The sequence below is a fragment of the Lathamus discolor genome, chromosome 6 (assembly GCF_037157495.1).
Source record: "Lathamus discolor isolate bLatDis1 chromosome 6, bLatDis1.hap1, whole genome shotgun sequence".
NCBI classification, from domain to species: Eukaryota; Metazoa; Chordata; class Aves; order Psittaciformes; family Psittacidae; genus Lathamus; species Lathamus discolor.
Genome location: NC_088889.1, coordinates 36,382,105 through 36,405,830, shown reverse-complemented (window position 1 = coordinate 36,405,830; position 23,726 = coordinate 36,382,105). Strand labels below are relative to the sequence as shown.

Here is a 23,726-nt window from a genome sequence, read left to right as displayed (position 1 = left end):
GTTTGAGTGGTATGTTCAGGGACTGGCATCTTTATATTTTAGAATGAGGCACCAGGAAAATAAGTAAACTAGAAGAAGTACAGAGGGAAAAAAAACACAACACCATACAAGAAAGTAAATACAGCAGGAATGGGAATTGTCCTCACCCATTCTCAGCGGTGAGGAATGTAGAGGCGTACTTATGCCCAGCACATCATCATGGTATCTGAGCTTGTGACAAAATTAGTAGCAACACTTTGGTTTTTCTGCATCTTCTGGAGCTGGGAGTGACAGTAGCAAAACTGTTCAGAGAAGCAAAAAGAAAAAAGTATACTTTGTTCAACCAAAACAAATTGTGAATTTATATGAATAAATCAAATTTTCAGGCAAATTATTTTTTAAAATTGATTTATTCAGCATTCCTTTCAAAATAAACATGTTTCATGCTTTTATTTTAAAAATGGAGCCTTAGTTTTTAAGGAAATTTATTTTTAAGGAAGTGTAAAACAAAACTATATTTCATTTAGGGTTAAGCAAGATATTATCCCAGGATTGTGTTTTTGTCTCTTTGGTCAGTTGATCAGAACATAAATAACAAGCACAGCTGTAAGTACTTATTGCCACAGTAAGACTGATGCTCTTTATTGTTTCCTTCCAAATGGCAGAGAATGCAGAATCATGCACTGATGCTGGTACAGTTGTTTGTACTTAGCAAACAAAGGAAAATAGGTGGAGAGAAGGATGCCCAGGACACCCTATACACTGCATTGGCATGTGGCTTCTCCTCATTGATGTGCAATGCTTCTTGTTTTGCAGAGAAGTTTTATTAAACTCGTAGAGCTTAGGTCTCAAGGACTTAACCTGTATTTTTGTTATCTTTGTAGTACAGATGGAGACAGCTAAGGTTAATTAAGTGCCTCAGGTTGCACAGTGGCAAAGTTGAGGATAAAGCATGCAGGTTCTGACTTCGACACCTGTAGTCTGTCATTTAGATCAATTTTAGTGTGCACTTAAAAAAATGATGTTTCTAACTGCATGCTATAATCTTTTGTAGGCGTGCCATCTTATTGGTGCATTTTATTATTGTGGCACTAATACTTTGTCATCCAAGCATTTTAGCTAAAAGATTTTAGGCATGCATTTTTCAGCTATTTTGTGTGATATTGGTGCCCACAGGTTCTGATTCTTCTTCAGACCCTTCTGTTTCCTGCTTCCCTTCAGAAAAAGAGAGTCAGTAGGGAATCTGTGGGTCATATTATTGATGAATCTAGGTTTAAATAAATTGTCTATGCTGGATATGTGGACTATATAGGAGTTTTTCTGTGATAGATCTGATTTTTCTTTTTTCCTCTCTATAGAGATTCTTTTGAAAGGACAGCACTATATTGTTGAGTGGAGAAGAGTCTTCCAGGCTTGAGAAGCAAAACAGCTTTTTATTTGAGTGAATTTTCATTTGTTCAGATGGTATGAACTTCAACTGTATATTTAACAGGTGAATACTCCAGAAATGTTAAGCAGTCATGCTTCTAATAGACTATTAGCTCTGTCACTGATAGGTGAACGTGATATATGGAAACTGCTTTGTGTATTTTCCATTTGTTAGTACATGTCAACTGTTTGAGGGTCAGGAGCCTAGGGGGCATTTGGTTAAAAATGCAGACTGTCATGCCTGTTCCCTCTCTTTGCTCTGTGTCTTTGAAACGCAGTGGCCCAGATTCATCAGGAGAACCACGTTGCTTTTGATGGCTGGTTCTGGACCATTTAGATATGGTTTGCAGTCCAGGTGGTCAGAGCCACCTCTGCTGGAGCCAGCCCAAGGAGCATTGTCCAAGGACTCAGGCAGCAGCAAGGAGAGGTGAAACTGCTGCTCCAGAGCTGTTGTGCAGTATCTTTAGAGAAAGTAGTTCTTCCTCCTCTTTTCATTAAGAGCTTTGGAGGTCGGAGAAATAATAGATTAGTCAGGTTTGACAAAAAGACAAACATTCATTGAATTGCCAAGTCTCCTTGATCTCTTCTGGGCTTAAATTTGAGAACCTTTTTAACAAGCATTTGCCTTTAGACTTGAAGGGTAATGTGTAGAGCAGGAGATAAGAGAGAAGGCATGATTCATGCTGGGCACTTGGTGTTCTCTGGTGGAACGTATGCTTCCTTTGTTCTTGCTAGTGAGATGAAAGAGCTTTTGGGGTAAGATCCAACCTGCTACAGTATGTGCAAAATCCGAGTTTGGCTCTGAAAGAGCACTGACTGTTGAGTGCACCTCACCTTTGTTTTGGGCTAATGTTGTTTTTTGCATCTCTTAAACATGATGAGAGATGTTGTCCTCCATTGATTCTTACCTACACAGTTTCTGATGTTATTAGTGTGATTCTTCTCTGCTTCCAATTACAAATTATGTAGATGCAATAACTGAGAATGAGGGGCCTGAGGAGACAATAAATGACACCATTTCTGTAAAGTCTAACGTTATCCAGAATGGTTTAAAGCTAGTAAGCATTTGGGAAACTACTCTTCTTACTGTGGGACTGTGGCTCAGCACTTAAATCTTTTGTATTATAATAGTTTCCCATGATTTTGCAGACAATGTTCTTTTTCAACCACAAAAATGCTGTTTCTTCTGAAAACTTATTGCCATTATTTTCTTAAAGTTAGGTGTAATATTCTTTTTATAAAGTTTTATCAATGTAGTCAGTTCAGTCAACTCATGACATTGAGATGACTTGTGTGTTCCTACTTTACAGTTTGTGGAGTATGAATACTGTATGTGACTCAAAGCTTCCACACATCAATATTGCTGTTGGTGATATTTGGAAGATGCTTCATGCATAGAAGAAAGCTTTGTACGCTATTTCTTATGTATCTAAGTAGTCAAATAAGCTCTGTGAGTTGGGTTTTTAGTTTTGATTTTTCTCTCTCTTTTTTTTTTTTTAACAAATGTTTGGTTTTGACTGTTGAGAGCACATTATGAGAGGACCTTGTGCGAGGGTTTGATTAGTGGTGTCACTGATTCAATCAGGTGATGTGAAGAGTGATCAGACTGGAAAAAACCTGTTTGGATGTATCATTTTTCCTGCCCAAAGGCTAGAAAGGAGGAATGCAACAAAGGGATTTGGACTACTTAATGGAGGATGCAGTAATTTGCTGTTAAGCTATGACTGGAGTCTGTCACCATCTCTTTAAAATAACAGCTTGATTGTTACTAAACTATCTTGCTTTGTTTTAATAACGTGAATCTGGGTGAGCTGCTTTGACCGCTTCTGAGGGCTTTCATTAGGGTTTCAGCATTCAGTTTCTGGACAGCTCTTTTGAAGGGTGATGGAAATAGTTCACCTCTTTTGTCCTTCAGAGGTGTTGGCTGACTTATTTTCTGTGACATTTGATGTACAGTTTCTCCTCCCCTAACCTCTGAGGGAACATCAGATACATGTGAAAGTGACTTGGAACATAAATCGTTCATTGTTCTGTAATGTTGTTGAGGATTATAGCCATTAGAAGTGGTTCCCAGGGCAACCCTTCTGCCCAGGACAGAATTACCTCCTAGTAGAGTTCATGGGGGTTTGCCCAGGCTGGAGTTCTGCTGCATCCTTTGGGGTGTGATGCTTTGATCTCTTATGACTCATCATCTAGAACAGCTTCTACATTTATTTTCCCCTTAGTTCATGTGGTTTATATGTAGAATTTATTATTTCTGGACTTTGCTATGACTCAGATCACAAGATTTCCTACAGTTTTTAAACTTCAGGTCTGTTTATGGAGTGAGAATTAGTATAGAAAGGAGGAAAAGATATACAGAGTAGCATGAAGACATTTAGTCATGTCCATACCCAGCACTACAGTGACAACAGCAGTACAGGAAGACTACCACAAGATTTTTTCCCAGAAACACCAAGTTCAGTTGTGCTTGCTAGGATGTGATGCTAGCCAGTCATCCTGTCAGAAATTACATAGTTTCCTTGTGTTCAATGTCATGCTGCTGAAATCATAGCTGATGCCCAAGTGTAGTAAGTTCATAGCCACTGGGTACTATGGCTGTGCTCTAACACTGTGATTCCACTAGCACATCCTTAGGTGAGGAGGGCCTATCATTCAAGCAGCAGAATTAATGCCAACAGTGAGTTTTGCGTCTCCACCTCCCTAAGCAGGTTCACCTAGAGCAGGTTACACAGGAACGTGTCCTGGTGTGTTTTGAATGCCTCCATAATCTCTCTAGGCAGCCTGTTTCAGTGCTCTGTCTCTCTCAAAGAATTTCTTTCTTGTATTCAGATGGAACCTCTTGTGTTTCAACTTGTGTCTGTGTCCTCTTATCCTGTCACTGGGTACCACTGGAAATAGTCTGACCCCATCTATTAACACCTGTCCTTAAGATATTTGTATACATTGGTAAGATCCCCCTTCAGTCGTCTCTTTCCAGGCTAAACAGGCCCAGCTCTCTCATGCTAAGAGAGATGCTCCAGTCTCCTAATCATCTTCGTAGCCCTCCACTGGACTCTCTCCAGTAGTGGCTTGTCTGTCTTGTACTGAGAAGCCCAGAACTGGACACAGTACTCCAGATGTGTTCTTACCAGGGCACAGTAGAGAGGAAAGATAACCTCAACCTGCTGCAAACTCCTGATGCACCCCAGGGTGCCACTGGTGTTCTTGGCCACATGGGCACATTGCTGGCTCATGTTTAACTTGTTGTCCACCTGGACTACCAGGTCCTTGTCTGTAGAGCTGCTTTCCAGGGGTCAGCCCCTTACCTGTACTGGGTTATTCCTCCCTAGGTGCAGGACCCTATGCTACTTCTCCTCCACATGCTTAGAGATGACATCCAGGATGAGCTGTTCCACCACTTTTCCAGGGATGGAGGTGAAACTGACTGCCCTGTAGTTTCTGGGGTCCTCTTTCTTATTCTTTTGAAGACTGAAGTGACACTGGCTTTCCTTCAGTCTTCAGGCACCTCACCTGTTCTCCATAACCTTTCAAAGATGATGGAGTGTGACTTAGCAATAGCATCTGCCACCTCCCAGGAAGGTAGTCCTCTAAAAACAATTCTGTGGTCAGTGGCCGAATTTGGAAGCTGTTTTTTCTCTGAGGACAAGTTGCATACCTGTAGGATTTTCTGAAGTTGAAGACAACTGTTAGTAGTAGGAAGAAAACGTTCCTGTAAATGCTGTTTTACTTGTTGACCTCTGTTTGACAGAAGGTCAAAGGAGTAACTGGCTGTTCTGCCACCTCCATCATTAATGCACACTATTTTGGCAGAGAAGCCTGATGCTTGACAATGTTAGACCACTCCTAGATTATCAGACAGCACCAGCTCTTCTGTGCAAAGCACAGCAAGCCATTCAGATAAGGTAAATCCCACTGAACACTGAAGTGGTTATTAATTCTGAAGCAGTGCACTGAGTTTGCTTTTTCAGTGACAGAAGACATGCTTCGATATTGGTCGTAAACCAAACTTCAGTGAAATAGAGGCTGCCTCAGAGTGCATGTAGTTAGTGAGGCTTGACAGAAGGTGAGAGGGTGAGCAGTTGACTTTTGTTTTTAGGAGCCTAGTTGAAGTTTTGTTCAGGAGAATTCAGGAAAGTCACTGTCCATTTCATATTTGCCTAAATATTTCCTAATTGTGTCTGAAGCTGGACATCCTGTTACGTCAGATGCTGCTTTTGTTGAGCATGAAACTTTATGCCCCGGGCATGATCAGTGCTTTTACGATTTGCTGTTTTCAGCTTCACATTCATGAAGTATTTATCTTCAGGCATCATCCAAAACTTTGGAAGCTTTTCTGCTCCATGCTTTTTGCTGGGATGTCTTCCTGGAAGTACTAGAGAAAAATAAGGGGTTGGTTTTCCTTCACATATGTATGAGAACCTATGGAATGAGCCCAGGATGGGGAACTAAGAGCTCCTGAACTCAAATGCTTCCTCAGCTATCGATTTTCTTGTTGTTCATGAGCAAACCCATTAAAATGTCTGTGTGTTGGCTTCCTCATACATAAATCAAAATGCCAGGGTTTCTCTACTTTGAACTGATGCTGTAAATTCTGAATATTTGAGTCCTCCTTTGTAGAAAGAGCTTTGACAGGAACACAGCAACAGCTTTGTGTGTAAGTTAAAATTACTATGCAGCTCTCCTAAAGAGGCAGTTATAGCCATACACAGTAGGGAAAGATCCCCAGTCTTTTACATCTGTTGGGAGTCTGAGACTCAGCAAGCTATGGGGTTTCTGCAGGGATAAGAAGAGCTAGGAGCTTGGCTTAGGTGTATGTTGGTTGTGCTTTTTTGTTCTTGCTATCAGCCTCTGAACTATGTACTAGTAGCTGATTTGGGGACTTAAACAGGTATAGATCTGAGACTTGCAGAGCTGGCTTTGCAGTGGGGTGGTGATGGTAACTTCTTATTGTGCTAGCTGTGCCTATTAGTGATTAATCAGAAAAGGATAATGTTTTCCACTTCTTAAAGTGATGGGTGACTGCATTCATTCAAGGAAAAGATCTGTGTTGGTCAGGTTTAAGATTCTGAGCTTTCACTCTGATGATCTCTGTGAGGCTTTGAACGTGTGTATGTGAGGTGTCCTTGCCCATGGCAGGGGGGTTGGAACTAGATGATCTTGAGGTCCTTTCCAACCCTAACTATTCTATGATTCTATTCTATGTCAAGGGTTCAAGTTAATGTGGAGTTTTGTATAGGTCTTGGATTTCTGCAAATCCCAGCTGTTGAGAATTTAGTTATGTGAATGTGTTAGAATATAAATAATGGGTTTAGATTAATATTGAGGAATGAAATGGAAGATTTGATTGCTTACATGTCCTAATCTGATTTCAGGTTCTGATTTTTGTAAATCTCCTATTAACTGAGATAAAAATTAAACCTTGCAAGTCATGTATAAATGAAGAGTTTGCAAGCATATTCTAAATGCTGTTTTACATAAATGTTATTTTATGCAGTTGCATTTTCACACTTGAACAGCTAGATCATCAATTCAAGTTAATATCACTTGCTATATACAGGGTTTCCCATCCCAAGAAAACCAGGCTTTGATTTATTGCTTCATGTAACGTAAACCAAGGATTCCTGTTGACTTTGAGTCAGGCTATAAATTTAGCTATTCTAGGTTAGCTGTGTTACTATGCGGAGGCTTCTTGGTATGCTACCACTATTTAAAGAATACAGAAGCTGTAAATATCACAGGGCAATTTGTGGAGCCTTAAGAAATTTACAGCATAAAGGTCAAGAGATAACAAGTAACAGGCTCTTCACCAGTATCTGGTCTTCTACACATCCATATGCCTAAAAGCATGTGGAGCTACTGTGAGACCTGCAGCCTAGCCAGGGCTTTTTTCTCTTCATACATTGTGGAGAGAATCTGTATCACTTTTTCCCCTCCCTGCTGACTGGGGATTCTCCTGTGCTTTGTGGTCATAGCCCTCATATATGCCAGAACATGCTAAAGGGGAGGACAGCATGGAAAAGCTGTGCTTGGTAAAAAGCCTTTCGTGTGGCCTGACAAAAGCTACTGTGTTGTAGCTTGGAGGAATACACATTCAAACTTTTCAGTGATTGGAGCGTAATCTGTGCTGTCAGTTAAGGTAAACTAAGGTAAGCTGAGGTAAGACTGGTAAACCAGTCATCCATGTAGCCACTGGTAAACTGGTTAGGAATTAGTGGTCTGGAGAATACAGTTTTAGAGAGTATGTTGGTCTTGGGAGTTTTGTTAGACACATGGGGTGGACAGGTGTGACTCTGGATTGATCAGTGAACCCCAAAGAGATTTTAGTGTGTGATGATCTGCAAATTTGAATGTCTATCCGGAGCAGCCACAAGAGGAAGCAAAAAGCCACAACAAAGCCCCACAGTAATGTAAGAAATAGGAATAGGTGACAATATCCCAGTGACAGGAAGGATACAAAGATGGATCATGTCCAGAATCCTTTTCTGACAAGGGTCAGCAGCAGATAAGGAATCTGCAGTGGTTGCCTTAAATTATTCTTTAGATTTCTAATCTACTCTTTGCTTTCTCCTTTGTTTTGAGTAGACCAGTGAGATTCTGTCCTAAGTGGTTGAGAAAGTGTAAATGAGCCTTATTAATATGTCTTGTACTGAGTGAGCAATCAATGCCTTCGCCCTCCTTTCCAGAGATGACAGATCTGTTTTCGGTGCTTTGCACTGTGGGGAAAAGGCTCAGTCATAATAATTGTTTGACTCCCACCCTCAGCTGCTGGCTATTTGACGGGAATTACCCACAGGTACATAGACCATACCTTTGACTTGATTGTACCATATTCCCTTGTGATGGATCAGGAGCCACTAAACAGGGGAATTATCAATTGTTAAGTGCTGTGCTCTGAATTCCAGAACTACAATCAATACCAGTCCTCCCTGCTTAGGCTGGTTGAACACTGACACAGGCGTATGCACTCCTTGATGTAGAGATTGACGACATGGACTCTGGCGGGGTATAGGCCAAAGACCTTCATTGCTTCACTAACAGGCTTTTTATACAGTTGTTCTACAAGCATGTGTGGTCAGAAACACTGTGATAGGGTACTGCCTTGTGTTTGCGTGCTTCTACTGCTATACTGATTGGTTCAGTGCTGCGGTCCACGCGCTCCTCCGGTCACCAGCCGAGTTCTTTCCTTCCACCGCGAGCCCCCTCCTCTCCTGCCCTCCTCCACTTCAAGGACACAAGGGCAGCTCATCGAGGTTAAACTCGCTCTGGCCCTCATACTGTCCCACAATTCCCCCTTTTTGTTTTTCCACCACCAATACTTGTTGCAGCATATTTTGCATCATTTTTTGCAAACAAGATAACAAACATGGAACAATTAACACGATATATAAACACACCCCAACAAAGAACAAGTCCCCTTTTACCAATTATAACAGTCATCCTGTTAGACCCCAATTCTGAAACATTGTTCCTAAACCAAAAAAAGTGTCATCCTATTATAAACTTTTTGTTTGTTCTATTAATTTTTGAATACTTGCATGAATAGATTGAGAGTGATGTGATAAATTCATACAACACATTCCATCAAAGTCCTGACACCCATGTCCATTTGTTAACAATGAGAAATTGATGGCTGCTCTGTTTTGGAGGGTAGCGTGTCTTATAGAATCAGTATCTGTTGCTAAGGCACTTAAAACTTCAGCCGTTTCCTTAGTTTGTTTTCCTAACCAACAAGCAAGTTTGTTTAACTGCTTAAATGCTCTAGCAGCAGCTACTCCTGGCATGGGAAAACTGGCCGCTATAATTTCTCCTCGATTCCAGAGATCAACATTATTGTCACAACTGGAGTCAAGTGTTGCCCTTTTTTGACGGCCTCTGTGTAGCTGTGTGTGATTTATAATCATGCTTAAGTTAGGTGTGAGCCATGATAGGTGACCTAGTGTGCATGGCCCTTCCACCATTTTTGAAGGGAGACCTGGAAATGCTCTGTCCCCCCGTATTAAAAATACCCCTGTGGTTAGCTTACGTGGCATATCGTTTCTGGGTGCCCCATGACTAACATTGTGCCTGATATTTGCGCACCAAGCACTTGCATTCTGAAATACCGGATTAATCGGGGTTACATCTTGAATTCCTGTGATGTTATTAAAATATTTTGGATCACTACTTCCCTGTTCTAGTGTCCAGTTAAAGAACAGACATTCATTAAAGCAGACACTGCTTAGAATATCGATTTCTTGTGGTTCCTGGGATGCATCAGGTAATGCGTCATCCCACATATCCCATTCATAAATACAAGAGGTAAAGTTCTTACATTTCTGTCATTTTAACCTGCTTGTAAGTGATACAGTAATGATACTGCTATCAGACAAAGGTATTCCTACTAAACATGTATAAATGGCTGTGCTGCTAGCCGCATTGAGGCACAAAAGGTTGTTTGATTCAGTGTCCTAGCTGAGGTTACCCAGATGTTGGAGCTGTTCCACGGCATTAGCTGAGAGGGGTTGTGGGTTGTTGACCGATAGAGGATCATCAGGAGCGTCTGTAGGATTGGAATCCAGTGCAGAGCACACACTCCTGGCTGGGATACAATTTGGTCTGTTTGCAGAGGGCAATTTCTCTTAAAATGTCCAGGCTTTCCACAGCAAAACCAGGCCTTGTTGGCTTGCAGAGCTGTGGCGAGCGCCGCAATAAATACTTCAGTTTTATGGGTGACTGAACCTACTTGATTGCACGTTCCAATCATGTCAATCAGAGTAGGTTTCCACAAGTCTGCAACAGTTTTTTACAATCCTCATTGGCATTTTCTATTGCCAGTTTGAGGAGCAGGGCTTCCTTTGCCTCTAGATTCTCTACCTGTTTTTGTATGGCATCTTGCAGTCTATCAATAAACTGCATAAATGGCTTGGAAGTGCCTTATCTAATAGTAGTAAATGATTTTGTCGCTTTTCCAGTGTCAGGGACCTTTAACATAGCCTGAAAGGCAAGGTCTGCTGACTGTCATAAAATCTCAGGTACTTATCTTGCTTGTAATTGTGGTGTCCTAATGGGTGCTTCTCCCATTAGTTGCAGTATTCCTGCTCCTACCAAAGGATCTCCAGGCTGTCTCCCTAAGTTATCTGTGGATGCCACATCACACAGCTCTCTCCAACGTGGTTTCCACAATACCTTCTGTGTAGGGGTAAAAATCAACTCAGCTAGTGCCTGTGTATCAAAGGGAGTTACAAGATGCCCTCTCATAAATTTTTGCAATAGACTTTGTGCAAACGGTGATGCAAGGCTGTATTGCATAACTGTTTTTCTTAACTCCTTAGCAAGGTCCCACTGTATGGATTGCCACTCATTAGGCCCTTGATTTCGAATAATCACTGGGAACGCAGTGGCCGTAGCCGTTTCCCCTTCTGTTGCCGCCTTCTGGCGCAGTTGTTGCTAATGTGCCACAGGATCATAATCCGCGACGGTTGTGGTTCGGTTGGCAGGGGGGTCGCTTCCAGCCAGCTCTATGGGTGGTGGATCATTGTGGCATTGTGCGGGGGTCGTGAACCCGGGGAGACAAGGCGGCAGAGTAGGAATTGGTAAACCTATGCGAGGAGTCACAGCGGGCTGGTTGTGACCACGTGGGCGGCCCTCCCACCGCCAGTCACATTCTAACAAGCTGGTGGCCACCAGTGCCATAGCTGCAGCCACAGCTGCAGTGGCAACCTGATCCTCTTTAAGTTGTTTTAACGAGTCAACGACCAGTTTCCAGGTCGGAGTTAGGAGGTTTGTGACAGTATTATCACCCTTAATGGCCACGTCCCACAAAACTTCCCTCTCCTGTTCCCATGTCTCCCTGTGGAAAGCAGTCTGTGCATCCGCTGCTACTTGCCCTTGCTTTTTAACCAGGCAAGTAGTGAGCAGAGGGAATGTTCGTCATACTTAATTCCTCTTTTGTCCAAAAGTTTTATAAAAACGCACACAATAGATCTTTCTTCTGCTGAAATGTGTGATCCCATTTCTAGTTCCCAGCCGCTCACCTGATCTTGGTGTTTTTGTGTCCGGACTGCAGCTCTCTGATTCCGCTGCCTTTCTTCTTTAGTTCAGCTGGGCTCTCCACTCGTTGCTCTATTTGGCCACAATTTGGTCCCTGCTCGGGCGCTGTTTGTGGAGATTGACAACACAGACTCTGGCGGGGTATAGGCCAAAGACCTTCATTGCTTCACTAACAGGCTTTTTATACTATCGTTCTACAAGCATGCGTTGTCAGAAACGCTGTGATAGGGTACTGCCTTGTGTTTGCGTGCTTCTGCTGCTATACTGATTGGTTCAGTGCTGCTGTCCACGCGCTCCTTCAGTCGCCAGCCAAGTTCCTTCCCTCTACCGCAAGCCCCCTCCTCTCCTGCCCTCCTCCACTTCAAGGACACAAGGGCAGCTCATCGAGGTTAAACTCACTCTGGCCCTCGTACTGTCCCATACATTGATGGTAGTTAAATGTGCTCAGAATAGAATAACAGACCCAAGCAGTTTGGATGGGACGTCGAGCCTGTGTAGTCCAACCACTAGTTCAGAGAGGGCTCACTTAGTGCAGGCAGCTGAGGAATGTGCATAATCAATTTTTAGTATTTCTGAGGATGGAAATTGCACAGTCTGTCTAAGCCCTTCCTAGTGTTTGAGCATCATGAAGATGAAATATTCTTTCATATAGAATGAGTATTTCTTGTATTCCAGCTGTATCTGTTGCAGCATATTTTTCTTGTGCAGAAGAAGAATTTGGCCCTGTCTACTCTATAGTTTCCCATTAAGTTGTTCCAGAGAGCAATGAGATTTCCCTCAAGCTGTCTCTCCTTAAGGCAGAACAAACCCAGCTCTAGCTTTTCCATATACATTACCTACTCTAGCACCTTGTGTGTTGTGGTAGTTCTTTGCTAGACTTACTCCAGTATGTTAAAGTGATTTTTATACAGGAGAGCTTAATATTGGGCAGAATACTCCTGATGTGGTCTCTCAAGTGTCCATTAGATAAAGAATCACTTCCTTCAGGCTGCTGGCTGCATTCTTGCTAATACAGCTCCGGATGTGGCTGGCCTTTCCCGAAAGAGCTAACTTGTGCTCAACTGGTCTGTGGGGGCCCTCAGGTCTTCTGTAAAGCTGCTTTTGTGCCAGTTGGCTCCCAACTTGCACTGTTGCATGAAGTAATTAGTCTTACTCTTTGCTTGCAGGAGTACATAGACACATAGTTTGCTTATATAAATACAAACACACATTACTGCCACCTTCAAATTGCCTGGAGTTTTAATAAGTTCATTCTGTGATACCCTTAGTCAACACTGCAAAATTCTCTGCTTAAAGCAGACCTGTCACTTGAGGGTGATGAATGTTCCTGTTGCAATGCTGTGCTATTTTGTCACCACTGTTTCGTGCTGTGAGGGCACAGATTTTACCATGTAGTTATTTTTTAAGAACAGCTATGACAACAGGTATTTTCACTTCAGTTTTGTACTAATAAATTCTGGCTAATCTGTATAAGCATTAATAAATGAGACAAAATGAAGCAGAAAAATGCTATTAATGTCTGTGGCAGTAACACGAGCACTTGCTTTGTGTAGCAGATTGTAAGCAACGATAGCTTGACTGCTTGTACCATCCTGTTATTCATGGTGAGACTCACTTTCACAGCTGGGAGTTGGGAAAGTGCTGCAGTAAGTAGTGGGAGGGTCAGTATATACCCTTGTAAGTACCATTTTCCCACAGATGATAATGGTAGGAATGGGCTACAGGCAGCCCTCCTGCAAGCTTTACTATCGCTGTCCTGTATTTCTTATGCTGAACGGAACTGCAGTACACAGTTGACTCGAGACAAGTGAGCGCAGTACAGCGACAGAGCTGGTACTGAGTGACAGTGGAAGCCCAGCTACTGAGAAGCAGAATTCCCACTCACACAAAGGATTTTTCTGGTATTCGAGTGGTGCCTCCAATTGCTAAGACATTAGCTCGGTTGTTTTCCTTACTGTACCTAAGATTTTTTTCTTAACAAGGAAATACTTCATGTCACATGCTTTAAATAATTCCCTCATGTTTCTTTGCTGTATGAAAAAGATATGCTTGTCAAGTACAGGTTTTCTGGGTAAGGTGATCAAACAGGCAGAGTTCTGAGACATGTTTACCAGCAACATCATTACTTATGGTTATGGACAAAATGTTTTACGTGGGCTTCCCTCATACTCTAATAAAAGAAGGAAACTATAGGACACTTCATGTGGCGCTGTCATCTGCTTGGTATCTCTCAGTTGACAGAAAGGGGCAGCTCTGTCAGAATTATATCCTAATGCCTGGTAGATGGATTAAGGTGGTATTAGCAATGGATATTGATACTAATCTTTGGGAAATGTTGGTTCTTTTGGAGCAACGCGTACATGATGGTCATGTTGTGAATAGTAGGGTTTTCTATCATTCTCTTAAAAAGGATGTGAAGTGTCTTGCAGCAGTGTCTTTAAATGTACTTTTCCTAGGCTTCACTGCTTACTTTTGCATGGTCCCTATGGTGACAGTGCTGCCATGAAACTGAAAACACAGCACTGAAATTCTGCAGTACTGAGGAGTCTGCCGTGAATTCTCTTGATAGCCATATTACAAGAGAGGCTGTACATAGCATGCCATGATATATAGTTGCGTAGATTATTAACAGTGCTATGGGTTTGCTTAGAAATTTCATGACAACCTTAAATCTCTTCTTGGCTGACTGCTGAGTAGTCCTTTCATTTCCCTTTTTCCCCAGCGCGAGATGAGAACATGGCCACTTTCCGTGGTTCCGAATACCTTTGCTATGACCTGTCGCAAAACCCCATCCAGAGCAGCAGCGATGAGATAACTCTCTCCTTCAAGACGTGGCAACGCAATGGGCTCATTCTGCACACCGGCAAGTCAGCTGATTATGTCAACCTGGCCCTGAAAGACGGTGCGGTCTCGCTGGTCATTAACCTGGGGTCTGGGGCCTTTGAGGCCATTGTGGAGCCGGTCAATGGCAAGTTCAATGACAACGCATGGCATGACGTTAAGGTGACACGCAACCTGCGGCAGGTAATGGTGAAGGAGAGAAAATGCTGGGGAAAATTTTGTTCTGCTTTACTGGGACAGGCACATGGGAGAGAGTAATGGAGAAATGGGGATACTCAGTGGAATTGCTAGAGTTTCTTCACCTCTTCTGGATCTTGGTATCTAAAGGGCAGTGAAAAAAGATTGGTTGGTGGGAATTTATCCCTGTTGTGATATCTTCATTTCCACTTTATGATTTTTTTTCCCCAGTTTGGTTTAATAATAAAAAACTTGTGACATTACTTTCATCTCCCTTTTCTTTTTCTCTTTTTCTGTTCTCCCTTTTTATTTTATTATTTCCTTAATTATGATTTAATCTTATCAGTAATATTCGTGTTGCATTTAATTATTGTGGGAACAGTAATTTTTTTCCTGCAGCCAACGCTCTCCACTTCTTTTTGTTTCAGTTTTGTTAATTGTTTTAACCATTGCCATGATGTCATAATTCTAATTCTGGAAGTCTTTTGTTTTAAATTTACTTTTTCTTTTGTGTGCGAGTGTGAGTGTGCAGGTATGCAGGCTGGTGGGTGCGTGTGTAATTATGTTAACGTTAAAGCTTTGGAATTAATTGGCTGGAATCTTTCTGAGTTTCTTGATTCTCTGTTCTTTTCTTCTTTTTAATTTCCCCTTCCTTCTTCCTATAATGAGATTCTACTTTATTTCTTGTCTCTGCCTATGAGACTCTTCTGTTGGCTGTGAGGACTGGAAAAGTGGAAGAATCAAAAAAACCAAGCAAACCCAGATCAATCCAGCACCCTACAATTCCACTTTGGAAAAGTTTTTCTGGTTTTACCGCTGTAATTTTGCACATCTGCATGCTACTTTTTCTAAGTAGACAACTCTATCAGGTGATGTATTTGGTAGTAGGCTAGTCTTACAACCCTGAAGCCTTCCTCAGGAAATATAAATTCAGACATAAATAGGTAAGAGAAAATTAGATATCCTTGCTCTGAAAGCAGGTAAATACATCAACTCACTAAGGCCCATCCACTGCACGGTAGATGAGGTTTACACCGTGAATGGGACTTGTTTGGTGTCTTGCTGATTGGCAGCAGCAGCAGAAATAGCTTATAAACTAAGACTGTAAAATATATTTTTGAAAATAATATGATGTTTATTTGCTCATTAATGTGAATATTAACACAACCCATTTTAAGTTTGTACAATGTCATTTGCTGAGAAAATTGATTTTGTGGTAACATTTTACAGTAGCTAAGATAACGTGTCTGACTATAGGATAATCAGTGTCAGAGATCAGAAACAGTCTCCACTAGCAGATGACAGTGGATAATTTATCTGTTATGGGGATTTCATATCTTTTAAATATTTGGGTTTGAGGCTGAAGATATTTGTCTTTCTCATGTGAACCGCTGTATTTCTACATATTCCAGGATATCAGATTGACAAAAAAACCTGTCATTGAACTTTCATGCAACTGCAGGGTTCTTACTCATGGTAACATGAATCTGTTTTCAATAGTTTATATGCAGGTGCAAATATAATTTCTCATGCCACGAGTGGGTCTTAATGATCCTGTTGTTCAAATGTTCCCACCAGTCCAGTAGAGGAAGAGGCACCAGCTGATTGAGGTTTGTCAGTCAGGAATATATGGCTTTATTTGATGCATTTTTTTTATTTTTAGATGGTTTCAGAATGGCTGGTCTCTGAATATGTCAGTGTAGCTTACTGGCCATTTTAGTTAATCATACATTTTAGGTTTTGTCGAAAATCAGTTTTCAATGGGAAAATATGTCTAAAGCAAAATGCATCCTTGCATCATGCCAGGATTGGTTTGGATCATGAAGCAGAAAGAGAGGAAGGGTGGCAGGCAAAACTATGGATGGGAAGCTCTTACTTTCCTTTCCTAATCTTTCAGCTAGTGATTTTTGTCTTGTCTGTGGTTAAATGGAAGTGCGTCTGTGCCTCTTCATCTTTGATTAGACCAGGACAGTGCTTTGGTGATTACTAGAAAGCAGATGAGTCCCTTGCCAGTTAAGCAGCACTGCAAATTTTTAATCCTTCTGATCTATTCACTATGGATGATGTTTTCATGTCATCCTGGATTCTTAAAGGGTCCAACTTGACTGGTTAAGAGAGAGGATGTTTTAGTAAGACAGCTGTTCTCTTTCCAAAGGCCAGCCTTGCGATCATACTAAAAATAAGTAGCAGGGATGATGTGAGGTCCAATTCTAGGATAAGCATGAGAGAATACAGTTCAACCAATAAATATCAGTAAGGCTGGAATTTTTTTTTGAGTCACCCTTTCCTGGATACTCCCATTTTTAACTTCTGAACAAGTTCAGTCTCAAAATTAAGACATTGTCGCAGAACTTAAAACTTCACAGAATTTGGAATTGATGAGGCCTTGAGAAGAAGCAGGATTGCTAGTCCTGAAAGTTGTCATCCAAAAACTATTGCTAAGTTTAGCCACAGTTTTCAATAGGGAGAAACCTTGAATACTGCAGCTTTCCTGTCAGGACCTGTGTATTCTTACTTTTTATTGATATTACTGGGAATGACGGAGTCTTAAAAACCTTCAGTGTTCAAGATAAAGAGTTTGGAAAAGACTGAAAACTTTAATTACTATAAACTAATTAATACCTGCTATGGACATATTTCAGGATGCAAGTAAGAAGGGTTACTCTATATCTTGACCTTATAAAGGCTTAATTTAACGACAACAGCAGAAAGGGATAAAGATACCATTCTAAAAGAACATGATAAAGGAGTTTTGTTTTGCTCCATTTTGACCGTAACTTCCAGCAGCTTATGTGTCCGGAGTTTGCCTGTGTATACGAGAGTTTTTCTCTATCTGTAAGATACTTCACTGTTTTTTAGACAGACTATAAACATGTGAAGTCCCTTTGATTCCTTCATATAGAAAATGTAATAACGGATAAAGATTATTTACCGTTAGTAAAATTACACATTTTGTCTTTTTTTTTTAACCCTTTATTGTAATAAATGCAATAAATTGACCATTTATTGCATCCAGTATAATTTTGTATATCCTAAATAATTTTGTATTTAAGAAATTAACTACTCTGCATCTTTCCTCACATAAATTTACCTGTGAAGTTGCAGTGTGATATAAGTCACTTGTCAGACTCGTTTCCAGCTAGGCTCATGTTTTCCCAGAAAACCCCACCCCAAACCAATGAAAAAACCCAACAAAACCATTGCCCCTGATTATCGAAGCTTTATAAGGAAATCAGTATGCTCCTTGTAATTGGTTGAAAACATTGCACTGAAGATAAATACATTTCTCCTTAAAGTGAACTTCAGTAAATAAATTTAGAAATCCCAGCAATATGATCCAAAGCTAGAACAATTCCAGGTAAATGAGCTATCAGTAGCTTCAGGATGCCATCTAGCCTTTTCCTCTGCTTTTTCTGGGGCTGGCAGCAGGGGGAGGAGGAGGATTTGCACAATTTTTTGGCTGTTACCAGAATTAGAGCAGAACTTTAAATAGCTGGACTTTTGCCCAGTACTTTTTTTGAGTTGTTAAATGTTTTGTAGCTAAGCTAGGAGAGTATTAAATGCTGGGGTTTGGGTTTTTTTTTGTTTTTTTTTTTTGATCAAATAGCTATCGCAGCAACTAATCTCCTTAGAGACAAACCAAGCGAACCCACAGATTCCCTTGAGTAGTGATTGTTAATGTCAAAGCAAATCTTCTTGTTTGTTTATCTTATTATTTCAGTTAAATCTAAGCCCTCTTTCTGCCCTGTGAGGAACCTTTACTTAGAAATAGGATCATTGCTATATTTTACCAGAGCTTTCAGAGCATGTTTAGGGCAATGTGGCCTGGTGGGAGGAGAAGGAGTGGAAGAAACTGAACGTCAGGCTTCCCATGTTTGTCTTCAGGTCTGCTGCTGGCATTGTCTCATTTTTAGCATGCTCTTCCCCCTGTCCCATACTCCAATTCCGTTGTTTGTAAAAATGGATTTGCTTACACACGTATCACTCAGAGTAAGACTTCCTTGATGAAGAATTCTGGAGTTTGTGCTCATTATATACCCAAGTACAGAATATTGATATTTCATTCCCGTACATGAATGGACTTGGGACATTATGTTCAGTGCCACGAAGTTTTCACAAACTCTCTGAAATTTTCAAGCAGACAGTTTTTTTATGTGAGGCAGCATGGAACTTGCTTGTGTAATTTAGGACGGCCTTACCAACTTCAGTCACACTGGAACAAGGACTTGGAGCCTCCACAGGCCACATTTCCCTATTAACACTGAAGCTAGTTACAATGTAAAATCTACTATAAAGATCTTGAGCTCCCCAGCTGCTAAAAGGCAAATAAGAAACAATGTGTATGTGTGAACAGTTGGCATCCCCATGCCTTGGGAAGGGTTAAGAAAATACCTGCAAAGTTCTGCTAAACCCCGCTAAATGAACTGACTGATAAATTCTCCTAGCTTCTCCATAATATAGATGCAGTGTAACAGGAAAGACACTAAATCTTGTCAGTCTTCTTCAACCTTGGCACAAAGCAACACAATTCTTCCTACATAATTCGTTGGCACATTTCTTTCTACAGTATGAGAGGTTCAGTTCCTATACTCTCCAATGACAGAAGAGAGTTACAGGCAAGCAGCCAAGCACAGGCTTTTTTGTGTGCTTCTGAAAGTCACAAACTCCCCTGCTGTAAAGAAACCTGCAGACTGGGAAACTTAGAAGGAAGGCTCAGAGTCTTGGGCTCATCTTCATCTGTGTCCTCCAGCCAAAGGAAACATTTGCCTACTTGCGATACTCTGCAACACTTGAGGGTAGTGAGGCTTGGAAGAGGAGCAGGAATATAGGTGGGTGGTGGTGGATGGAAGGAGGGAACCGTGGTTGGGTTTCTGCTGAAATATATACTCTGTGTGAATATATATATATATATATATATAGTATAGTATATATATATATATAGTATATATAGTGAACTATATACTCTGTGTGTGCATTTCTGAGGGTAAGGCTCTTTTTTGAGGGAAGCACCCTGATGGGCATTTGCTGAGTAAGTATTGTACTGCTTTAACTTTGCTTCAGGCCTGGGTAATATGTATGAGGGTTGAAGTTAATGACTAAAACCAGGGTGGGAAGACTAGGCAGCACCCTTCTTTACAGTCTAGATGGCATGGTTCCCCATAAAGTCCTGGTCATATTGTCCTCTTTCTCACTTCGTGTGTCTCAGGTGCCCCATGCCTTTTTTTGAAAGACTAACACTAGACCATTCATGCAATGTGTCATTTTTACTAACCAACTAATGTACTAACACCCTAACGACTCATCTTTGCTTTTAGTTATTTTAATTAACAATCGTTCTGTTCACGATTTTTTAATTTCCTTTCTTCCCCCTTTTCCGCAAAGCACTCAGGCATTGGACACGCTATGGTAAACAAACTACATTGTCTGGTAGATATCATTCTTATTGTCTCTTTTTTTGGGTTTGCCGTGTGTTACCTGCCTTTTCCTCTCCCTACCCCCTCTTTTTCCTCCTCCTTTATACTTACTTCTTCCTTTAATTTTATTTTGATTTAATTCAAATTACTTTCTTTTTTTTTCTCCCTCCTTTTTTATTCTTCTCCTTTCTTTTGTAATGGAAAAAATGAGCGACAAAAGCAACTTGAACAACTCTTCTGGAAATGGGGTTTGGACATAGCTTTTATTGGTTTCTTCACCTCCCGCTTTAGTTCTTATTTTCCATTCCCGTGATAAATTATTGGTTTTTTTGTCCCTGGCTTTCGGGTTCAGCTTGTCACTCTTTCGGTTTGGTTTTCATTTTGCTTTTTTCTTCCCTTTTGGTTTTTATTTTTTACTCTGAAGGTTTCTAGATCAGAACCATTGCAGGGCCTCTAGTCCGTGGTGGTAAAGGCTCTCTTTTTCTCTCATCCTTTTGTTGTGGCAACGGCTATTACAGGCAAACTGGCCAGAGTTGTCCTCTTCCTCCTGATTTTCCCCCACTTCCTTCCCTCCTCTTTCTCTCCTCCTCTTCCTCCTCCCTCTTGCACTCTCTCACTTTCTCTCTCTCTCTGACCTCTACCTGCCGTGGCCAACAGGAGCTCACCCAGTTGTTTGTTTCAGTACACACTCTGCATGGCATGTCCACGTCTGGTGACTCGCCTGTCTCCTCCTGGCCTCGATCTATTTTCCTCCATCTTCCCTTGAAGCCACTAACAACATTCAAGCAAAGCACATCAGATTCACTTGCTCCTCTGCCTCCCTTCCACCCCTCTTCACCCTCCATGTGTTTGGGGTTAGAGGTTTTGGGGACATTTCTGTTTTGCTTTGATTTTTTTTTCTTTAATTTTGGAGTTTGTTTGGTATTTTTATTTTTGATTGCATGTGAGTGTGAAATAGTTTTCTCTCTTTCTCCTTATCCCTTTTTCTCTTATGTCTTTTCCTTGCCATCTTTCTGGGCTTCCAGATATATTGGCATGACATGTCAAAGTGCAGTGTGTGCACGCTTTGTGTTTGTTTTCTTTCTTTCTCATCTCTGCTTCTGTCACACTTGTTGGTGTGTGGTTGGTTTATTTTGTTTTATTTTTATTTATTTCCTATTTCTATTTTGGTTATGAGTTTTTAATACTTTTTTTTTAATTTCCCTTTTTTTGGGGGTGGTGGGTGTGTGTCTCTCTAGGTACATGGCATGCACATCCATAATGTATTGAAAGTGAGATCCCTCTCACCCTTCCCTGAATGCATGATCGTCAGTGTGCCGTGAGCAAAAGAAACATTAAAAATAAAAAATACCAACCTCGTCTTCATTAGTGTTTGTTTTTTTTTTTTTTTTACTAACAGCCATAACTAACTGTAATAAAATAAATAATAATTAATCATAAAATCAGCTAATATGAGAAATCTCTTTCAAGGACAGCTCCATTTTCTGGCCTGAACAGGAGGAAAACATCTTGACGGGTAGACTGCCAGGTCAGCCTGACCATGCTAGTAAACCAGAAAGAGGACAAGCAGATGCTGGAGATTTTCCATTGTGGGTGAATCAGACCAGAAAATGGAGCTTGGCTTAACTAAAAAAATACATGCCAAATCTCAACAAAATCCTTAATAAAACTGACATAAAATTATAGGGGAGGTAACTGCTTCTGTTCAGAATTGTAAGGTCATTGCTGGGGTTTTCTTTGTCCATTGTGTCCCTCAAACAGGTGACAATCTCTGTGGACGGCATCCTTACCACCACGGGCTACACACAGGAGGACTACACCATGCTTGGTTCGGATGACTTCTTTTACGTTGGAGGGAGCCCCAGTACTGCTGATTTACCTGGCTCTCCAGTAAGCAACAACTTCATGGGCTGCCTCAAAGAGGTAAATACTTGAAATAGATTATTGTTTCTGTGCTTTTGGTTTCTCAAAGTCATTCCTCCTTCCTGCTTTTCATTACACACTCAAGTTCTTTCCCTGATGCTGAATTTTACGCTGATACTGCAACAGCTCTGTGAGGATTAACTTGTCATTCAGCTGGACAGAAGGCATCAGCTGCAGAACTCACGAATTTATGGTCAGAATCAGACTTCTAGTGCTTGGATTACAGGAAACATACTCATGGTAGTGCGAGATGTGTCTTCTGTAAGGTGTTAACCATTTAGAAGAAAGTATTAGAATTTTCTAGGCATTAAAGCAATAAACATTAAAAAGAAGATAAATGGCCTTTGATTACTCAGGAGCATTTTTGGATTTAAAAAAAAAATCATAATCAGAAGCTTATTTAGGATATTTTTTTACGGGCCTGGATGTCACCTAGGTATATTTATAGTTAAAATGTCAATTTTCCAGGAAGATACAGAGTTAGAATAAACCGGAAAAATAAAGTTGCATGTAGCATAAAACATGTATATAAATTATGTGAGGAGAATGCAGCATGAGGGTATAATGGAGTTGTGGCAGTGAACTAACATGTGGACTTGCGGTGTACTGTGTTAGTACATCGCAGCAGCAGTTTCTGCATTTGTCACGAACAGTTAACTGGCTTCCAAGCCCATATTGTCTCTTGCTGACTGGCTGCCCTTGTCCTTAGTTAATCCACAACTTCAAGAAAATCCACACATGGGTAATAGAGTTTGAACTGCCTGGCTAGTAGCAAGAACAAGAAGAGTGTTTGGGGTGGGGATGAGAAGCCTCAGCCTAAATATGAAACCTGGTGCAGTTGTTCAGCTATTCCACCCTGCAGTCAGCTTTTGTCATCTTTCCTATCTCTTCTAACAGAATTGTGATAATCACTGTGATTAATGGTGATACAGACATTGACATCTCCAAAATATGCTATAGAAAGCTTACTGAAAAGCACAGTTAAGTTTTCTGTCAGTCAGCTTCTTAGATAGCCTGGAGTAAGAGTTTCTTGCAAGTGTTTTCTCCCTAATGCTGGTAATTCTGTTTTTCACAGGGTGTGGCTTGATTGGGTCCAAGTCCTTTGCAGCCTTGAGGGTTGTGATAATATCCTCTGTGTATGAACATTTAATATTGGAGGAAAGGCGGAGCTGAGTTTTCAGACAGGAGTCATGGAAACAGCAATGCTGAGCTAGATGATGTCTCTGGCTGCAGCTGCCTGACTACTTACCATCTTACTGATGCTTGACTCATGGTGTCAGGGGTTGTATGTTTCGTGCCAGTCTTTTGATGTGAGCAGTGGCTGTCAGAGTCTGGAGCTGCTCTCCTGCCTGACCTCTGGATTAGTTAAGGGGATGCACATATGCTGGAAAACAGAATGTGAGCATCTTATATAGGAAATGAAACTACCCTGCTGAATACAAACTGTCATACAGAGATCGAATCCTTCTGTTTTCATTTGTAGAGCCTTGGGCCTGATTTTTGTAGGCACTGAGCATCCCAGTTTGATTGAAATAAAGAGGAGATACAGCTTCTTAGTGTCTCTTTAAATCAGGATCTTAATTTTATTTATGGATGCTCTGAACATAACACTTAACTGAGGCCATTTTTATGTGTGCTTTAAGTCAAGCCAATGGAGCAGAGAAAGTGGTGACAAGAAAATCTTCAGCAGCTTTGTTATTTATATAATCATTTGTATTCTATTAGCTAGCACAATGTGCTAAGAGACGCTTACATAGCAGTCCCCTGCTTGTAATGCTCTGTGAGAAGAAAAACCCAAGCAACCACTTAAGAATGAGAGGGAAGAGGAAGAAAACAGATAATCAGAATGTACCTTGTAATCTTCACTTGACTAGGCAGTGACAGAAGATGTTTTTTGAGCAGCTGTCTCGACTTAATACAGGCTGGTGCTGA

The 23,726-nt window shown here is 41.0% G+C and overlaps 1 protein-coding gene across 10 annotated transcripts in view; it reads left to right on the top strand.

Annotated features, from left to right (window-relative positions):
• Positions 1–23,726, top strand: part of NRXN3 (neurexin 3) — an 894,623-nt gene that overhangs the window by 125,433 nt on the left and 745,464 nt on the right. For 9 of the 10 annotated variants that reach the window (XM_065685949.1, XM_065685942.1, XM_065685943.1 and 6 more), the window contains 2 exons: positions 14,162–14,463; positions 21,633–21,794. In XM_065685949.1, the coding sequence (XP_065542021.1) occupies positions 14,176–14,463; positions 21,633–21,794 (450 nt within the window). In that variant the 5' untranslated portion in view covers positions 14,162–14,175. Of the gene's footprint in view, positions 1–1,387; positions 1,472–14,161; positions 14,464–21,632; positions 21,795–23,726 lie in introns of those variants that run through there. The other variant, XM_065685947.1, reaches the window with a different exon arrangement.